General features: G+C 38.9%; 2 protein-coding genes across 2 annotated transcripts in view; both read left to right on the top strand.

Annotated features, from left to right (window-relative positions):
* The window catches only part of LOC311629116 (putative inactive serine protease 58), a 57,200-nt gene extending 55,628 nt beyond the window's left edge, over positions 1 to 1,572 (top strand). The window contains exons 5-6 of the mRNA XM_084896953.1: positions 515 to 651; positions 1,051 to 1,572. Coding sequence (XP_084753079.1) covers positions 515 to 651; positions 1,051 to 1,200 — 287 coding nt within the window. The 3' untranslated portion in view covers positions 1,201 to 1,572. The remainder of the gene's footprint in view (positions 1 to 514; positions 652 to 1,050) is intronic.
* A 10,964-nt stretch (positions 1,573 to 12,536) lies between these two features.
* Positions 12,537 to 15,982, top strand: OR9A4 (olfactory receptor family 9 subfamily A member 4). The gene has a single exon (XM_084897266.1). It carries the CDS (start codon positions 14,784 to 14,786, stop codon positions 15,726 to 15,728), a length of 945 nt encoding a protein of 314 aa, XP_084753392.1. The 5' UTR covers positions 12,537 to 14,783; the 3' UTR covers positions 15,729 to 15,982.
* The last annotated feature ends 1,062 nt before the right edge of the window (positions 15,983 to 17,044 follow it).

The raw sequence follows: 17,044 nt of genomic DNA, 5'->3' as shown, positions 1-17,044 counted from the left end.
GCAGACCGACTCTCTACCACTGAGCCAAACCAGTTTCAGCATGGTAATACACTTGGTGATGGCAAAGCTTGGATTCAGATCTTGCTTGCTCATTGATGATAAACTGAGCAGGAGGGCATATTTAATCCATGATGAGTTATATCAGTTCTTCTCTGCATCTCTTTTTTTGTTGTTGTTGCCAATTTTTATCCAAGGATATTTTTTTCCCATTGATTTTTAGAGTGGAAAGGAGTGAGGGGGAGAGAGAAACATCGATGTGAGAGTTTGGTTGCCTCTCTCTCCCTTATGTGCCCCAACTGGGGCTTGGGTTTGAACCTGCAACCCAGGTACATGCCCTTGACCTGGAATTTAACCCATTATCCTTCAGAGTGCAGGCTGATGCTCTAACCACTTAGATACACCAGCCAGGACTATAGTCTATTTTAACCAAGAATAAGCCCCAAAGTAGGAGGAGGCAGGATGTGTTATGAAAATGCAGACAGGAATGGAAATCTCTCTTATTTCTTGTGCTCAGGAAATAAAGACTATCACCTGCACAACATTCGTATACAATTGAATCCTCATTTAGACTGCAAAAAATTACTGGGTAAAAAATTCCTTGAAGACATGTTCTGTATGCGAAGCAAAGTAGGAAGCCAAGAGCAATGCCAGGTAACTTTCCTTATTTCATTTTTATATATGTAGCTTTTCTTTCTGGGTGTGTGTCTCTGTTACCAATCATCCTTTGTCAAAGCTGTGGAATTTACAGTCAACCTAAGAGATCTGAGAGGAAAGAGCTAAAGAAGGATGACTCTCTATCCTCTTCCCTGTGTTAGAGGTGAAAGAAATAGATAATCTGTGAATTCAAAGCTATTTTTCCAGCTACTGCTTTGAAATTTCTGTCTCTATGAGTTACTGGGGGTAGTTAATACAGTGAAGAAAAGCCTTCAAAATATTTTCTTATATCCTTGGCTCATTTGCATGGCAAATACAGTGGCTTTCACTTTTGTTCAGGTGTTGAGGAATTCTCAGATGGGAGGGAAGTTCTGATCGCTCTACTCTGTCTGGCAGGTGGTCACAGCAGCACCAGTCATATGTGGCTATGAATTACAAGGAGTTATGTCTTGGGCAACTGGATGTATTCTGACAGGACACACTATTGTCTTCACTGACCTCTACAGCTACAGTGCATGGATCAAGAACATTATTTCTACGAAATAAGCTGATCTGGAGCTCCACTGACACCCTACATCCCAACTGACTATTGGCAACCACATTACATATCTCAGTCCCAGGCTTTCTTAGGATCTAGGCTTGGTTGAAGTTTCAAAAGAGATCAGTGATGACATCTGGGTGTTGGCATGGCTCTAGTTTCTTTCACTGCTTTCTTGCTTATCCCCAACTCATGAATACCTGCTTACAACATTGAAAACATGAATGTTGGTGTCAAGAAGTGGAGGTCACCCAAGAAGCTTTTGGATCCTACTAATAGCTACTTCTCTTAAAATACTCTTTTTTCTATCCTAAAAACCAAAAAACAAAAAAGACAAGTAGAAATGAGGGTCAATAACTACCAGGCGTTTATCCGGGCAACATATAAACCACATGCCACAGTATGTGAACAGTAATTTGCTAAAAATTGATTAGATGATTTAGCAATTCTTCTAAAGACCAACTGTCTATTGGGTCAGTGTGCGTGTGCATGTCTATGAGTGGTTGTCATTAATTTTTTTCATTAGCTACTTAAAAGATTCTAGAATTCAAGTATTGTTTAGGTTTGCTGAGGCTATGCAAAGGTCAGTATAATTTTTGGAATAAGGATTTCTTTATTTAAACAACAGCTATAATACAAATATTATGAATATCAAGGATTTAATAAATGGTAGGATGATTTTTTTCTAATACATTCTTACCCATAAGCTGAGCCTATCATGCCAAGTTGCCACACTACTTTAAAACTTATAAAAGGGCTTTTTTCCGCCCCTCTGTGGGCTTCCTGAGTGACTGTCAAGGGGTAGAAGGTACCATCAAGAATCTGAGTAATTATATCCTGTGCATGAACTTAGATCAATGAGCAATGAGACAGGATTGCTACGCAAACTCCCACTGTTCTCTCCCTGCTGGGGGCTGCCCTTAGATGTGGTCATGTCTTTCACATCTTCCTGTAGCTTTGCTTCATGTCTCTCTTTGCCTCACTCACACTTAATTCATCACCCTTACTTCCTGGGGTTTCCAACTTTCAAATTGTCTTTAATCCATATCTCTGCTTTCTGAAGAGCCATCTTTATTCTAATAAGGCATCTGAAGTCCAGAATCAGTCAGGGAGCTCCTGGATTTGTGTCTGGATCTCATACCAAGGCAGGTTGCCACAAATGTTTTTAAATATTTACTTTTTGGTTTGTAATTTTTTTTTCACAGCACAGTAGCAAACTGTTCAAGGACCAGTATTGGTCCACACACTACACATACACATACCTGATAATGCTAGTTCTACAGAAGGCTCACAGCCTCGAGTTCTGTTCTTGTTGTCATCTCCACCCCACACCTCTGTTCCGTTGGTGGACTTGAATGGTTCAGAGGATGTCAGAGGAACTTACATAACCTACCCATTTATGCATTAAGTAATTCACATTTCATTGTATTTCTTCTTTATTTGGAGATCGGATTGATGGTTTAGGACCCTGGAGCACCTGCCAGGTATTTGATATAGCATTATGTTTAATGGGGGGAAATAAAAATTTGTTTCTTAGGCATTTAGATGACTTATAGATGGCTATTATATCTATAGATATTTATAATATTTGTAGCTAGATATTATATATATATATATATATATATATATATATATATATATATTCCACATTATTATTTCTCTTAGACTCCATCCTGTCTTATTGAATTGAGGCCCAAAGCTCTGCTACTCAAAATATTTTCCAGTCTATTACACAGGAGAGGAGGTTCATTTGTAAGGGAAGTAGTAGATGTTAAGGGTTGATATGAAGCTGTAGAATCATAGAGCTCTACTTTCAAAATTCAGCCTCACTATTAATTAACTGTGTGTCTGGGGGAAAGTGAAACCTAAACCAAACTCAGTTTTGCCATTCCACAGATGGGTAAGAATAACTACTGACTAAGGAATCAGATTGTGGAGTCAGGCTGCTGGCATTTATAACCTGGCTTTATTATAACTTATGAGAATCTTGACTATGTTCCCTCATCTCTGTTTTATTTTCCTTATCTGTTAAAATGCCATAAATTGAAATCATTGTTCTATCATTATTCCCTCAGAAGAAAATCACTCTCTTTGAAAATCACAATACCTGTCTGCATTTATCAAAGAGCATTTGGCTTTTTAGTTGGCAAAACTTTTCTAGATATGAGCATCTGGGACTCCTTTATTTATTCACAAGTACATTTATTCCTCTTTTAACAAAAACTTACTGAAAACTTGCACTATATTCCATACTGCATCAGACTGTGAACACTGCAAAAATGAACCCTGTCCCTGAACCAGGAACTGTGAACTAAAAGCCATGTAACTGGGATAAGACATATCCACAAATAACGACAGTGTACTGCTGAACCTGTGAAGTTCTTGAGGAGAGGTGCCGAGTGCTTAGGAAATTCCAAGAGGAAGAGAGAACATCTATTGTAGATGGAAGAACAGCTTACTTGAGCTAGTCCATAAGCTCTGGGTAAAATATTAATGAACAAAGATGGGAAGAGAGGGCATTTCAAGAACCAGCATGAACAGGAGTCTGAATTCCGGGAGATAGGGATAGCATTTGGTAAGTAAGCAGTAGGTAAACAGTAAGTAGTCCAGAATTGGGGGGGGGGGGGGGGGGAGGGGGGGGAGAGAACAGTACAGGGTAAGTGAACACAGAAGATTAACTGGATATAAATAACCAGATGGGTAGATTATATGATAGAGTGTGATAGGTGATTATTAGGGTAGTTTCATTTACTCCCTGTCTCACTGGTTTCTAAGAGAGGTTATCTCTAAACACTTCTATCTCTTGCCCTACTCCCCCTTGTATTTCTAAAGGAAGGTGGAGGCATCTTTCTGCTTGTTGAGTTCAGGGACAGAGACCAAGCTCACTCCTTTCCCCTTCCTTTTATATGGTCCCCCTAAGAGCCAACCACCCAGCCACACCAAGCAATGGGCTTGTAGGGGCAGAGCTAGAGAAGGGCTGGGGGTGGGGGTGGAGATAAGCCTGCAGCTTAGTATCACTGTCTGAGGTGTATCTATCCCACCTATCCAAGCCTTATACTTCAGTCAACTTTTATCCATGTTAGACTATTTATTTATATATACATGTTGATCTCCATCAACTTCTCTTCCTTTTATGTGTGTTCTTGATGTTTTATTACAAGACATAATCCAAAAGTATCAGTCTCCTATTGATACAGAACAAAAATAACAGTCTCCACATTTCACAGGATGGTAGGCAGACACCCACACCCCTGCCCCATCCTTTCCCTCTGTGAGCCTCCTTGAATCTTCAAGGAGTTGGTCATCAGAAAAAGCAGTTTTCTCTGTTCTGCTTCAGTCTTCCAACTAAATCAGTTTGCCAGTCATATTTGTCTTGTGTTTGACTTCGCTCAAGGTTATTTTGACAGGCAAAAATTAAACTTTAAGACATTTTTATGTAGTCAAATCTATCATTTATTTTATGCTTCTGGGCTTTTTATCACTGAAAATATTTTTGTACTCCAAACTTTAAAGGAAATTTACCAATTCTCCTTTTTTCCATTTAAAAATTTTACATTTAGCTCTTCTATCTATTTGGAGCTTACTCTAGATTAGATGTGTGGGGAAATTTCACTGAACTTCTATTATGTGCCAAAATCAAGTGATTTCCACAGAATATTTTTGAGTCTCATAATTTCAAACTTGGTAGATTCTAAGAGATCTTCAGAGCAATTTATTATGTACAAGAAACCCTCTATAAAACAGTATTTTATATTAATAATGATCACTTGAGCAGGAATCAGGAGACCCTGATCACTGAACCCATTTTGCTATTAAATTGCTATGTGACCTTGAGTAAATCATTTGACCACATATTCTCTAATATTAGTGTTGTATTATAAATCAGCGAGCTGACATGAGACTCTTTAAAAAGCCAAATTTTGGAGTCCTTTAATACACCAGTGGGCTTAGAGGAATTGTATTCAATCTAAGCAAAAAACATGGATTTTTTTTTAATATACTTTTTTTAATCCTTTGTCTTCCAAATTTGGAATGAGACTTCTGGACCTTCTGAGAAAGAAGGCCTGTGTGCTGAGAAGGGGCCATGAAACTATTATATATCTCAGTGCCTGGTCTGGAATCAGCACTGACAACTCTGCTGGGGCAGTTTATGGCCTCTGGAATGGGAGTAATCTTATTTTTTCCATTATTTAAGCAAGCAAGCATTTACAGACGCCAAAATAGCAGGGTTAAATTTCAAACAGCAGTTTTCACATAAGATTGAGGTTACTAAACTTCATTAGATATTGACTATCCTACATATCAATTTTTTACTTATATGTATAAAAAATCAACTTGTAATTTCAAAACTTACAGCAAAGCTTCAATAATCAAAACAGTGTGTTACAAATATATTGGGTAGATATGTAGATCACTAGAATAGAATTGAAAGTCCAGAAACAAATTCATATGGCCAATTGATTTTCAACAAGTGTTCCAAAAAATATTCAACAGGAAAAGAATAATTTCAATAACAAATAGTTCTGGGAAAACTGGATTTCCACCTGTTAAAAAATAAAGTGGGACCCCTACCTCATGCCATTCATAAAAATTAACTCAAAATGGATCAGTGACCTAAATATAAGAGCTAAAATCATAAAAATCTTACAAGAAAAGATAGAGTTAAATCTTTATGACTTTGGATTTGCCAATAGATTCTCAGATATGACATCAAAAGCATGAGAAACAAAAGAGAAATAGATAAATTAGTTTATCAAAATTAAAAACTTTTATTCATCAAAAGACATTATCAAGAAAGTGAAAAGACAACCTACAAAATAGGATGAAATATTTGCAAATCAGTTATCTATAAGGTTTACTATCCAGAATACAGAGAGGATTTCTACAATTCAACAAGAAAGACATAGTTTTTATTTTCTGTACATTTATTTTTTTTAATTATATAGGAAATAAAGTGGAGTTACAAACAAAAACAACAACAACAATAAAATTGGCTTATATTAACCCTGGCTTTTATATTAATAAATATTTATATTTTCATATGGCTTCAAGTTACTGCTAGTGTATTTTCATATCAATCTGAAGGACTCTCTTTGGCATTTCACTTAGGACAAGTCTATTGGAAACAAACTTCCTCAGGTTTTGTTTATCTCAGATTGTCTTCATTATCCCTCATTTTTAAAGGAAATTTTTGCTGGAACCAGAAGTTTTGGATGACAGTTTTTCCTTTCAATACTTTTTAATTTAGTTTTTGTAAATCCTCACCCGAGGATATTTTTCTATTGATTTTTAGAGAGAGTGGAAATGAGGTGGAGAGACACACAGAGAGAAACATTGATGGGAGAGAGACACATCAAATGGTTGCCCCCCCACACACATCATGACCAGGGCCAGAGATCAAGCCTTCACCTGAGATACATGCCTTGACATGAATCAAACTTGAGACCCTTCAGTCTGAGGATGGATGCTCTATTCACTGAGCCAAACTGGCTAGGGCTCCTTTCAACACTTTAAATATGCTACATTACTGCTTTCACTGTCCTACATAATTTTTAATGAAAAATTGGCTGTTAATCTTGTGAGGATTCCTTGTACATGACAAAGTATCTTTCTCTTGCTGATCTCAAGATGGTCACTTTGTCTTTCTCTTTGACTTGACTATACTGTGCCTTCATATAGATCTCTCTGAGTTTATCCTACTTAAAGCAAAAGGTTGGTGTCTTCTCAGATTTTTTCTGAATATGCATCTTGCCCTGTACATATATATGGGGCTTTTAAATTCCCTAGTAAGTGCATATGATTTTAATTCCCCTATTTTGCCAAAGAAACTTCCCAGTTTCCCTGCTGAGGCTTTAGATGGTCTATTGTATCCTTAACAATAAATAATCTTTTGCCCCAGGTGGTTGCAGTTTTTTAGTAAACAAAAGCCCATTTGGGCAATACTCATCTCTTTTCGCCCTGAATAAGCTCTGTATAACATCAAACAAAGATTAATTTCCTGTATGAATCCATCAGGTAGCCAGACTGGTTAGAACACACACGCACAATACTTTGCATAAGGCCTCCTCTGCTCCCTCCAGAACCGGGAAATGGCGTCCCATCCTGGGAATGCTGATTGCTGTTTTCAAGATTTTTGTCCAAAAGAGTGGACAAGGAGAAGTAAAAACACCAGAAAGCTTTCCTAACATTTCTAACTTGTCTTTTTCTTGAATCAGTGTTTCCTTGGTTGCTTTAACTTTTTGAATGTTTTTAAAATTCTGACAAAGTTCTGACAGCTTCTAAAGTTTCTGTGGAAATACTTCCCACTCCACCATTTCACTCTGGTCACTTGCCCATCCCTTGCTTGTTGTTGTTGTTTTTTTTTTTTTTTTTTTTTTTTATGTGCACCTTGGAATTAATTGTGGTATCTTCTTTTTTGGGGTGTCTAAGGTTCTGTAGGGTTAAATGGGATGAGATGGATAGAGAACAGGAGGCTGGTTTGAACTTTTTTGTGGTAATTAGGACTTTGGGTTTAGGAGGAAGGCAGCTTGGCTGCTAAGACATTCTTTTTCTTTTTTTTTTTTTTAATATATTTTATTGATTTTTTATAGAGAGGAGGACAGAGGGATAGAGAGCTAGAAATGTCGATGAGAGAGAAACATCGACCAGCTGCCTCCTGCATACCCCCTACTGGGGATGTGCCCACAACCAATGTACATGCCCTTGACCGGAATAGAACCCGGGACCTTTCAGTCCACAGACCAACGCTCTACCACTGAGCCAAACCGGTTTCAGCAAGAAATTCTTGATAAGGGAGATTTCAAGTTTTTCCATAAGAAAACTTAAAAGAGTTTAACAATTTGATTTGCCTCAGGAGAGAAAGGCTGAAAGTTTCCCTGGCTTTCCCTTGATTGCATCCCTGGGGTTGCTCAGTGTTTAGCTTTCCTTAGGGACACTTTGGGGAGAAAAAGAAGGAAGGAGAAAGTCCAACAAAGTTTGGACTTCTGCAGCACTTCTCAAACTATTCCAAAAATTTGAAGAGAAGGCTCACCTGCCAAACTCATTTTATGATGCCAGCATTATCCTGGTGCCAAAACCAGACAAAGACACTACAAAAAAATAAAAATGAAATTTTTATAGGCAATGAACAGAGATGCAAAAATCCTCAACAAAATATTAGCAAACTGAATTCAGCAATACAATAAAAAAAATCATATTCCTTGATGAAATGGGATTTCTTTCTGGAATGCAAGTTTGGTTCAATATTTGTAAATCAGTTAATACAATATACCACATAAACAAAATTAAGCCTAAAAATCACATGGTCATATCAATAGAGGTCAAAAAAGCATTAGACAAAATCTAATATCTATTTATGATTTAAAAAAAAACTGTCAGAGAATAAACATGGGTTGCCAGATGGAAAGGAGACTAGGGAAATGGGTTGAAAAATGTAATAGGAATAAAGAAGCACAAATTTCCAGTTATAAAAATAGTCACGGGGAAATAAAGCACAGCATTGGAAGTATTATCAATGATATTATAACTATTCATGATGCCAAATGAATATGAGACTTCTTAGTGTGATCAATTTATAAGATATAAATATGTAATCACAATATTGCATGGCAACTATAATTGAAAAATTTAAAAAGAAAATGTATATAAAAATAAAAAATAAAAGGCTAAAAATAATTATAGGGAATGTGATCAATTAAAATAAAATTTAAAAAAATCAAATGCAATACACGAACCTTGATAGGACCTTTGAGTTTTAATAAAGCTATAAAGCTATTTGGGAAAAAATTAGAAAAATTTATTATGGACTATACATTTTATATTACTAAAGTAATGTTATTTTTCTCATGTATGATAATGTCAGAAAATATCCTTATTCAACATAAAGTATATTCTCAGTATTAGAAACATAGTAGATTCTTTATACCTCTTACTTCCTTTATGAATCAGGATGCAGATGAAGTAAGAATAAGGTAAGCATAGTTATCCACCACGCTGAATTCCTGAAAGCCATTTTGGGCCACGTTTGCAGAGGAGTAATGAGTAGTTCACATAAGCAGTCTCCCTGCTATTCTCACCCTCAATCTGTCAGATAAGAAATTGAAGTCAAGTCTCATCTTTGGATTTGAAGGCAGATGCCATAAAACTAATCTAAAGATTCCATTTCGTATGTTGGTGTATCCAATTCACATTTCACCTCCCAAACAAATGCCATCTAAGAGTTTACCCACATGACATATGCCCGTGGTCTCTGACAAATCAAGAAAAAAAAATGTAAGGGAACCAAAGTATCTAAGGATTAATCTCACTAGGACATATTTTCTCCCCGTTTTCAAGATACCCTTTTTCCCAATTCTAATGAGATTTTGGAAGCTCAATTATTTGATCTAGCTAACCTAAAAAGTGAATACAAAGCTTAAGGTTCCTGATGTTCTAACTCTCAGACTATCTTCATCAGTAAAATCTGAAAGAATAGACACTAAGGAAAAAGGTCTTTAGACAATTAATGGCAAATAACTTATAAATACTCCTTTAGTGAGATCCTTCAGGTCCAAGGTTAAGAAAATACCTGCCTAATAGTGCCATAATAGCATTTATTTTATATTAATCTCGATCTGAGACACAGTTGTTTCTATATGATTCTGATGATGATGGAGTGTTTTGTTTATCTTAAACCAATTTCCAAACCCAGAAGTCAAGAACTTTATCACTTTAGAAGAGGAGAGTAGGAATGAAAGGTTTGTGTGCTTGGCTTATGATAGGGAGGGGCCATGATTCAGAGGTTAGGAGAGTTGCAGCAAAGAATCTGTCAAGAGGAAATTCTGAATGATCTTGTGCCCTGATGTGTTAGTACAAGTCGAGTGAAAGTTCACGCTATCTAAGAAGGAGATAATTGCTTTAAGTTATTACAAAGTTTTCAAAGTGAGGAAATAATTGGTCCCTTGTGTTTCAGTGCAAAGAAACTTTGCAGGTAGAGAAAAATATTTTTCCTGATTTAGAGATGCCTCCTGATACTTAGAGATGCTCAGAGATGGAGAAATCTTTACCTATTGTCTAGTGGCAGTTGGAGATGTTAATGACGCATTGAACAGATGTATGTTAACTAGAGAGTAACCTCTGTAAATTATGTTCCTATGATTTATGCATGTGAGCACATACATGTAAGTGTAACCCACACTCCACTTCCTTGTGCAACATCAGCAGTCTTGGGTCAGAGGGAAGGCCTGCATTGAGATGTCTGTGTTACATGTTATGAAAAAAGCTTCTTCTCTAATCATAGTGTCAATGGTATTGACGTTGGACGTGAGCCACCTTGGTTCCTTGCACTATTTAGGGGCAATTTATGACTATTCCTTTTTCTACTTTCTCTGAACCTTTTGCCAGGCTCCGTCTAAACCAAGAAAAGAGGGTATTTCCCAAGTCTCTGTGACCAGAGCTATTCCTATATCCTCTCTCCATGCCTCCTTATGCACCAGAGACAGAGATCAGAGGAGGAACCTTTCCTAAAGCTATTCTTTCTTCAACCCTTTCCCATTCCTTTCCACCAAAATGCAGTTCTACTTCTCTAGTTCATAACTGGTTCTCTCCAAATGGCACTACATTCACTATATATATGCTTACCTAATAACTCCTATGTGCCCTTAGTCCATGGCTAAAACATAGGGGGTAAAGCATCAGGAGAATCAAGATTCCTGAAAATCAGAGAGTTGACCCTTCAACCAGGATGTTATAGTAAACGGGAAAAAAAAAATAAGTAACTTGACTTTCAGTTTAAAATGCTCAGTTGACCATTTATTTCTACTTGCTCCTCCAACCATACTAAAAGGCACTATAGGACCACAAAAGAAGTTAACAAGGGCAAAGACAACGGGGAGGGGGAGAGGTAAAATTGGTGATATTGCAATAATTTTTATATGGAAAACAGAGTGACCTGTTTTCCAGAAAAATAAGACTATGAAATACAAACTAAGTTTGTACAGAGGGCAAAACAAAACGAAGCAGGCCTATTCAACCGGTTGAACGATGTGGAGGTGCCAGCCACCATAGGAAGTGTGAGGGTATTGGTGAAAAGTTTGTATACAGAGCAGATAGGCACCCAGAGTCCTCTCTATTTTCTGCATAGCTAAGGAAATACCTGTTTCACAATAGGGTGATCACTTGGCCAATGATTGTCCCAATTAAAACTGAAAGTTGCACAAACTCGAAACTCCTCAGTCATCTCTCAAGCATGACGATGTTGGCTCTGTCCACATTCCACCAACCCACCACAATAGCCGGAGACAAGACTTTATTCCCTTTAAAAGCAGCACAATTACTCATGACTGAATGAAGCTTATCTGACACTTATCTAAGCTTATTTGGGAAGATATAACTATACAAATGCACAGGTTTACATGTGCAGATATTTATTGCAGCATCACTTATGTTGTGAAAAACAATGTTTATCAGCAGGCTACTCATTAAGTAAATGATGGGTTTTTCATAAGGTGAGTATTTATTTAACAATAACTTGAAATGTGAGATATAAATGGGTGCTCACATGGGAAGGATTAATGCACATGCACACATATGTATAACAAAAAAGGAAGTAACATGACAATATCACTCTAAAATTGCACGTAAAGATTATATAGAGATATGTTGTATATGTACAGAAAACTTCTGTATGAACACAACAGAAAGTCCTATTAGTGTTTACCTGTTGGAGATAGATTAGGGAAATTAGAAATGGGTGAAAGGGACATTTGCATTTTATTTAATATTCCTCTATAAAATTTTAGTTTTTAACATGAGTTGTGCTAATTTTTTATAAACTTAAAATTGTTTTTAAAAATGCAAGTATTTTAAATGTCATTTTTTTTATTTTATCTAGAGCTTTTATATACTACTTTTTGGGGTCAGTTCAGTATGTTGGTTCCTCAACCTTTTCCTCTCACTTCAAGCAGCTCAGGAAGGTGCCTGGGTTGCATCTGAAGACCTAGATGGGAAAATATGGCTGAACAGCCACAGCTGGGAATGCATGCTTGTCACAGACTCTGGAATGGCCAGAGGCCTGAGCTGCTGGAGAGGTTGGTTTGGGTGGCAGATCCTTTATTTCTCTTACCAGGTCTCCCTAACTATGGCCAGAGAGTATCTGAAAACGAAAAGCAGATCTCTGGGAAAGATGAGATGAACAATATTTTGACAGAGGATATTGGTGGCCACTGGATTTTTGGATGTGTGCTTTGGTGGTCTTCTGCTTGAGAGTCCAGTAGGCTCTGCAGGGATAAATGGCAGCAGGGAAAGTCACATCAGGCAGCAGGGGGCTGGCCATTTATCACCTGGACTGTTTGGTGAAAACCAGGATTTGGGGTTCAGGAGGAAGGCAGCCTGGGCACTGAGAAACTTCTGGCTGAGAGGCAGCAAGTTTGCCTGTTATAGAAACTTTTCCTTCTTCCAAAGTTTGATTAGCCTTGGGAGGGAGGAGTGAAAATTTCTCTGGCTTTCCCTGGACTGCATCCCCAGGGTTTCTCTGAACTTGACAAATTTAGTTCCTCATTGAGTAACTGTCCTCGGGGACAGAGAGAAAGAAAGCAGGAGGGAGAGAGATAGAGGGAGACAACTGGGATCCCCATAGCACTGTTACCACTGGATTTTCCCCAAGTGAAGACAGCAGCAGCTTGTTCTAGCCCACAGAGCAAGCTCAACAGTAGCCAGGCAGCAGGTAACCTGGGGTGATCCCTGAAGAGCCGTGGAACTTTCCAGACAAGTCCCCTTCTCTGGAGGTGAGTGTGAAGTCAGAGAAGAAGAGGCTCAGGATGGGCAATGTTCAGCACAAGGACACCTAGAGCGTGAGGCATGGACTAAAGGAGCTGCAGAGTGGATGACTGTATATGAGGTTCCTTTGCCACAGCAGAGAGCAAACTCTGCTCTTCTGAGTGCTGCTAATCAACACAGCTCTCTGCCACCACTCAGTACCTGCTCTCTCACTCCTCCCTATTGCTCTTATGTCTGCTTTTATGACTGTCATTTTGAAGGGATTTCCAGGCAGAGACCACAGATTGACCAAACAATGCCTTAGTGAGGAGTGAAAAGAGCATCCTATTTTATAACAGGAGAGAAAGCAGGTCAGGATGAATACTCTTTGTTTATCCATTGACTTGTTTGTGATTCACTCATTGATTTATTTATTGAGTAAACATGAAAAGAGTGCATAGTCTGTTCTTGGCACTGGAGATGTGACAGTGAATAGGGAAGACAAAGAAATCCCCTTAAAGTACTTCAATATCAGCTATTGACAAGAGCCAATAAGCAGAAAATGCAGCCTCATGGGAGGTAGAGTAGGAGTAAGTGCATGTGCTGTTTTAGAGAGGCTGCCTGAGGAAGTGCCCATGGATTGGAGACACTGGATCAGTGACCTGTGTGTGGTAAGGAAAGGAGTCCAGAGACCCCAAGATCGATGTGATCCATTTGGTGTTTTATGACACTTTACCTTATTTTAGGACTTTGATGAAAATGGATAAGCAGATATGTTCTATGGAGACTTTTCCAAGCTTCTCTGTGGGACTCTGGTGATCAGGACAGGCTGCCCAGGACAGGAAGCCTGTCTCCCTGCCAAAACTAGAAATTTAAGACCAGGTGAAGTGAGAAGATGTTGCTTCTAAACTCTAGCTACTTTCTTATCTCCTGCTCCAAGGATGGAGGGCATGCTGGACAGATGGGAGTTGGGGATCAAAGTCCAACCCACCTCTGCACACATCTGGACCACAAACCCCTCTGTCATCTGGTGGCAAGAAGGATTATAATCTCAGAGCTAAAGATCATCAACTGGGAGCTGGTGATTCTCTTCCTAGTTGGAGGAAACACATTCACTGAAGTGAGAGGTGAAGGATAACTTTTTACCATAAGAATAAGGAGAAGGAAGTGAATAATCCATTCCAGGGAGTCAGCTCCCCAGAAGTCAGGGCAAGTCTCAATACTTTGTCTCAAAATAATTGTTATGACAATGTCTTGAGTAGAAACCACCTCCCTGCCAGCAGCCCTACTAACAGGCAGACATGATGATAAGAGTGCAGTGAAAACATTAGGTGAACAGAGGCAAATAGAGCCTACATTTAAAGGAAACACAGGACAGAAGTAATCAAGTCTGGTGGAATTGGCTAGGAAGACTTCCTTGTCACTGCTGAGTTGTAGCAGTTTAGCAGGGCATGGACATAACAGGTGCAGAAGGGTGGCTTGGACATTCAGGATGGACGGGATGGTGGTAAAAATGAGCGTCTTATGCTTCAGTAACAAGACAGGTGGAAGGTTAGAGCAGAGTTGGAGGTAGGATGTCTAGTGAATTGAGAGACAAGGTACATATTGGGGTGGGTGGGTTTTTATGCCTGGATATGGTATTGGTGATTATTATTTATCTTCTTGGACATATACATCTGTCTTCATATATTATGTTTCTCATATAACACTTAGCATCAATCTTATGCAGAGAAAAGTAGGAGATGAGCCCACTTGATCATGGCGTGGAGCCTAAGAGCAGAGGAGATGTTTTCTGAGTTCTTTTGAAATTGTGAACGCATTTTCTCTAGATTTCACCAAGAACAACAGCACAGGACTAATGTTGAAGAATTACTCTAGCAACATTGACTTTTATATCCTTGGTTTCTATGGCTCCAGAGAACGACACAATGTCCTCTTTGCTGTCTTCTTCTTCCTCTATTCAGTGACATTAATGGGAAACATAGTCATCATTGTGACTGTCTATATTGATAAACGTCTGCAATCCCCCATGTATTTTTTCCTTGGCCACCTCTCTATCCTAGAGATCCTGGTCACATCTGTTATCATCCCCTTGATGCTCTGGGGCTTGTTGCTCCCTGGAATGCAGGCTATATCTTTGACTGCCTGTGCTGCACAACTATACTTGTACCTTTCTTTGGGTACGTCGGAGTTGATATTACTGGGAATGATGGCTGTGGACCGTTATGTGGCTGTCTGTAACCCTTTGAGGTACAACATCATTATGAGCAGCCACACCTGCATCTGGGTGGTAATTGTATCATGGGTGTTTGGGTTCCTTTTTCAAATCTGGCCAGTCTATGCCACCTTTCAGCTTACCTTCTGCAAATCAAATGTGTTAGACCATTTTTATTGTGACCGAGGGCAGCTGCTCAAACTATCCTGCGATGACAGCCTTTTCACAGAGCTTATTCTGTTTTTAATGGCTGTCTTCATTATTGTTGGTTCTTTGATCCCTACAATTGTCTCCTACACTTACATCATCTCCACCATCCTCAAGATCCCTTCAGCCTCTGGCCGGAAGAAAGCCTTCTCTACATGTGCCTCCCACTTCATCGTGGTTGTGATCGGCTATGGCACCTGCCTGTTCCTCTACGTGAAACCCAAGCAAACGCAGGCGGCTGAGTACAACAGGGTAGCATCAGTGATGGTTTTAGTATTGAATCCTTTTCTGAACCCATTTATCTTCACCCTCCGTAATGACAAATTCATCGAGGCATTTCGAGATGTCATGAAACGCTGCTGTGGACTCCTACAGGGTTAGTTCTGTCCTAAAGACAATCATGGACTCATCATCGTGGAACTGAGTAATTCAAATCTGAAATGATCCTTTTCATCACCAAATAGTCTGTAATCTACAAGGGAATTTTAAGAAAGTGGAAGTGTTCCATTTTGTAACTGGGTGGTTCCTATATGTGAGTTCACTTTGTTAATTTTTAAGTGCAATGAATACATTTATCTATACTTCTGTAGTGATATGTCTTACAATATAAATTTGACAAGTGTAAATATACAAAATGTGTGTGTGTTTTGTTTTTTTTTTTTTTTTTTTTGTAGAACAATCAGATCTTGGGGGATTAGCTAGGAAGGATTGGGGGATTAAGTAGGAATTGACTGGAAAAAGCAAGGAAAAGGATACTTCATTTTCTGCAGCTGACCTAAATGTTTGATTCTAAGTGCTAGGATCATCTTCCCCTAGATTGTCCTATGATTTCATGATCTCACTGCCTAAAGGTCCCTCTGTTACTTCCCTGCATGACCCCAAGTCCAGCCTCAGACTTCAACCAGTTCTTGAGGTTTCTTCCACAAGGTCCAACAGTGACAGTACCTCCCTGTAGATTTTCTTGATTGGCAGTAGTGAGAGTGAACTCATTCCATAACCCTGGCCTCTTACTAACCTCAGAGCTGATGATCATGCAGACACTTCTTCAGGATGTGGAGGGAAGGTCTTGAAAGAGACATTTTCTTACCTGGCATGACTCATATCATCATGCCAGCCCCAAATGTGGGATGGCAGTGGGACTGTATTCTTGGTACTAAAGTAACAAGGGAAAGTTGACCTTGCTGTGCCCCTGGCTGAGGGAAGTTGCATGGAGGGCAGAAAACAGGCAGCCTCTCACATTGTTCAACCTTACAGGGAGTATTTCATCTCCTTTCTCTGTTAGCTACATTCCTATATTTCTTTCCCTGCTCCCTTCCCTCACAAAGACCAGGTTTTCCTGTTTTCTAGCTCCAGGGTAGAGACCATACAGAACAGATGGAAGTTTTTTCTGGACCCCACTTCTCTGTTTTCATCTGGGGACCAGAGGCATCAAAATCTCAGGAGGAAATGCAAAATCTCAGAGCTTTTTTGAATGAGAGGTGGAAGATGGCTTTCATCATAACAGTAATGAAAAAAGCTGGGTATTCCACTCCAGGGAGTCAGCAAGTTAGGAAAAGACTTATTACTTTGTCTCCAAATAGCTCTTTTCTTGTGAGATGTCTTGGTTAGACCCCACTTCTTAACAACAACCCCAAACTGATAAATATAATGGGGGAGGCGGGGGCGAGGAGGGGGCGGGGAGGGAACAACCCACTTTA

The sequence above is a fragment of the Pipistrellus hanaki genome (genome assembly GCF_964339955.1).
Source record: "Pipistrellus hanaki genome assembly, chromosome: 10".
NCBI classification, from domain to species: domain Eukaryota; kingdom Metazoa; phylum Chordata; class Mammalia; order Chiroptera; family Vespertilionidae; genus Pipistrellus; species Pipistrellus hanaki.
The sequence above is the reverse complement of the archived record's forward strand: the minus strand, read 5'-3'. Positions and strand labels throughout refer to the sequence as shown.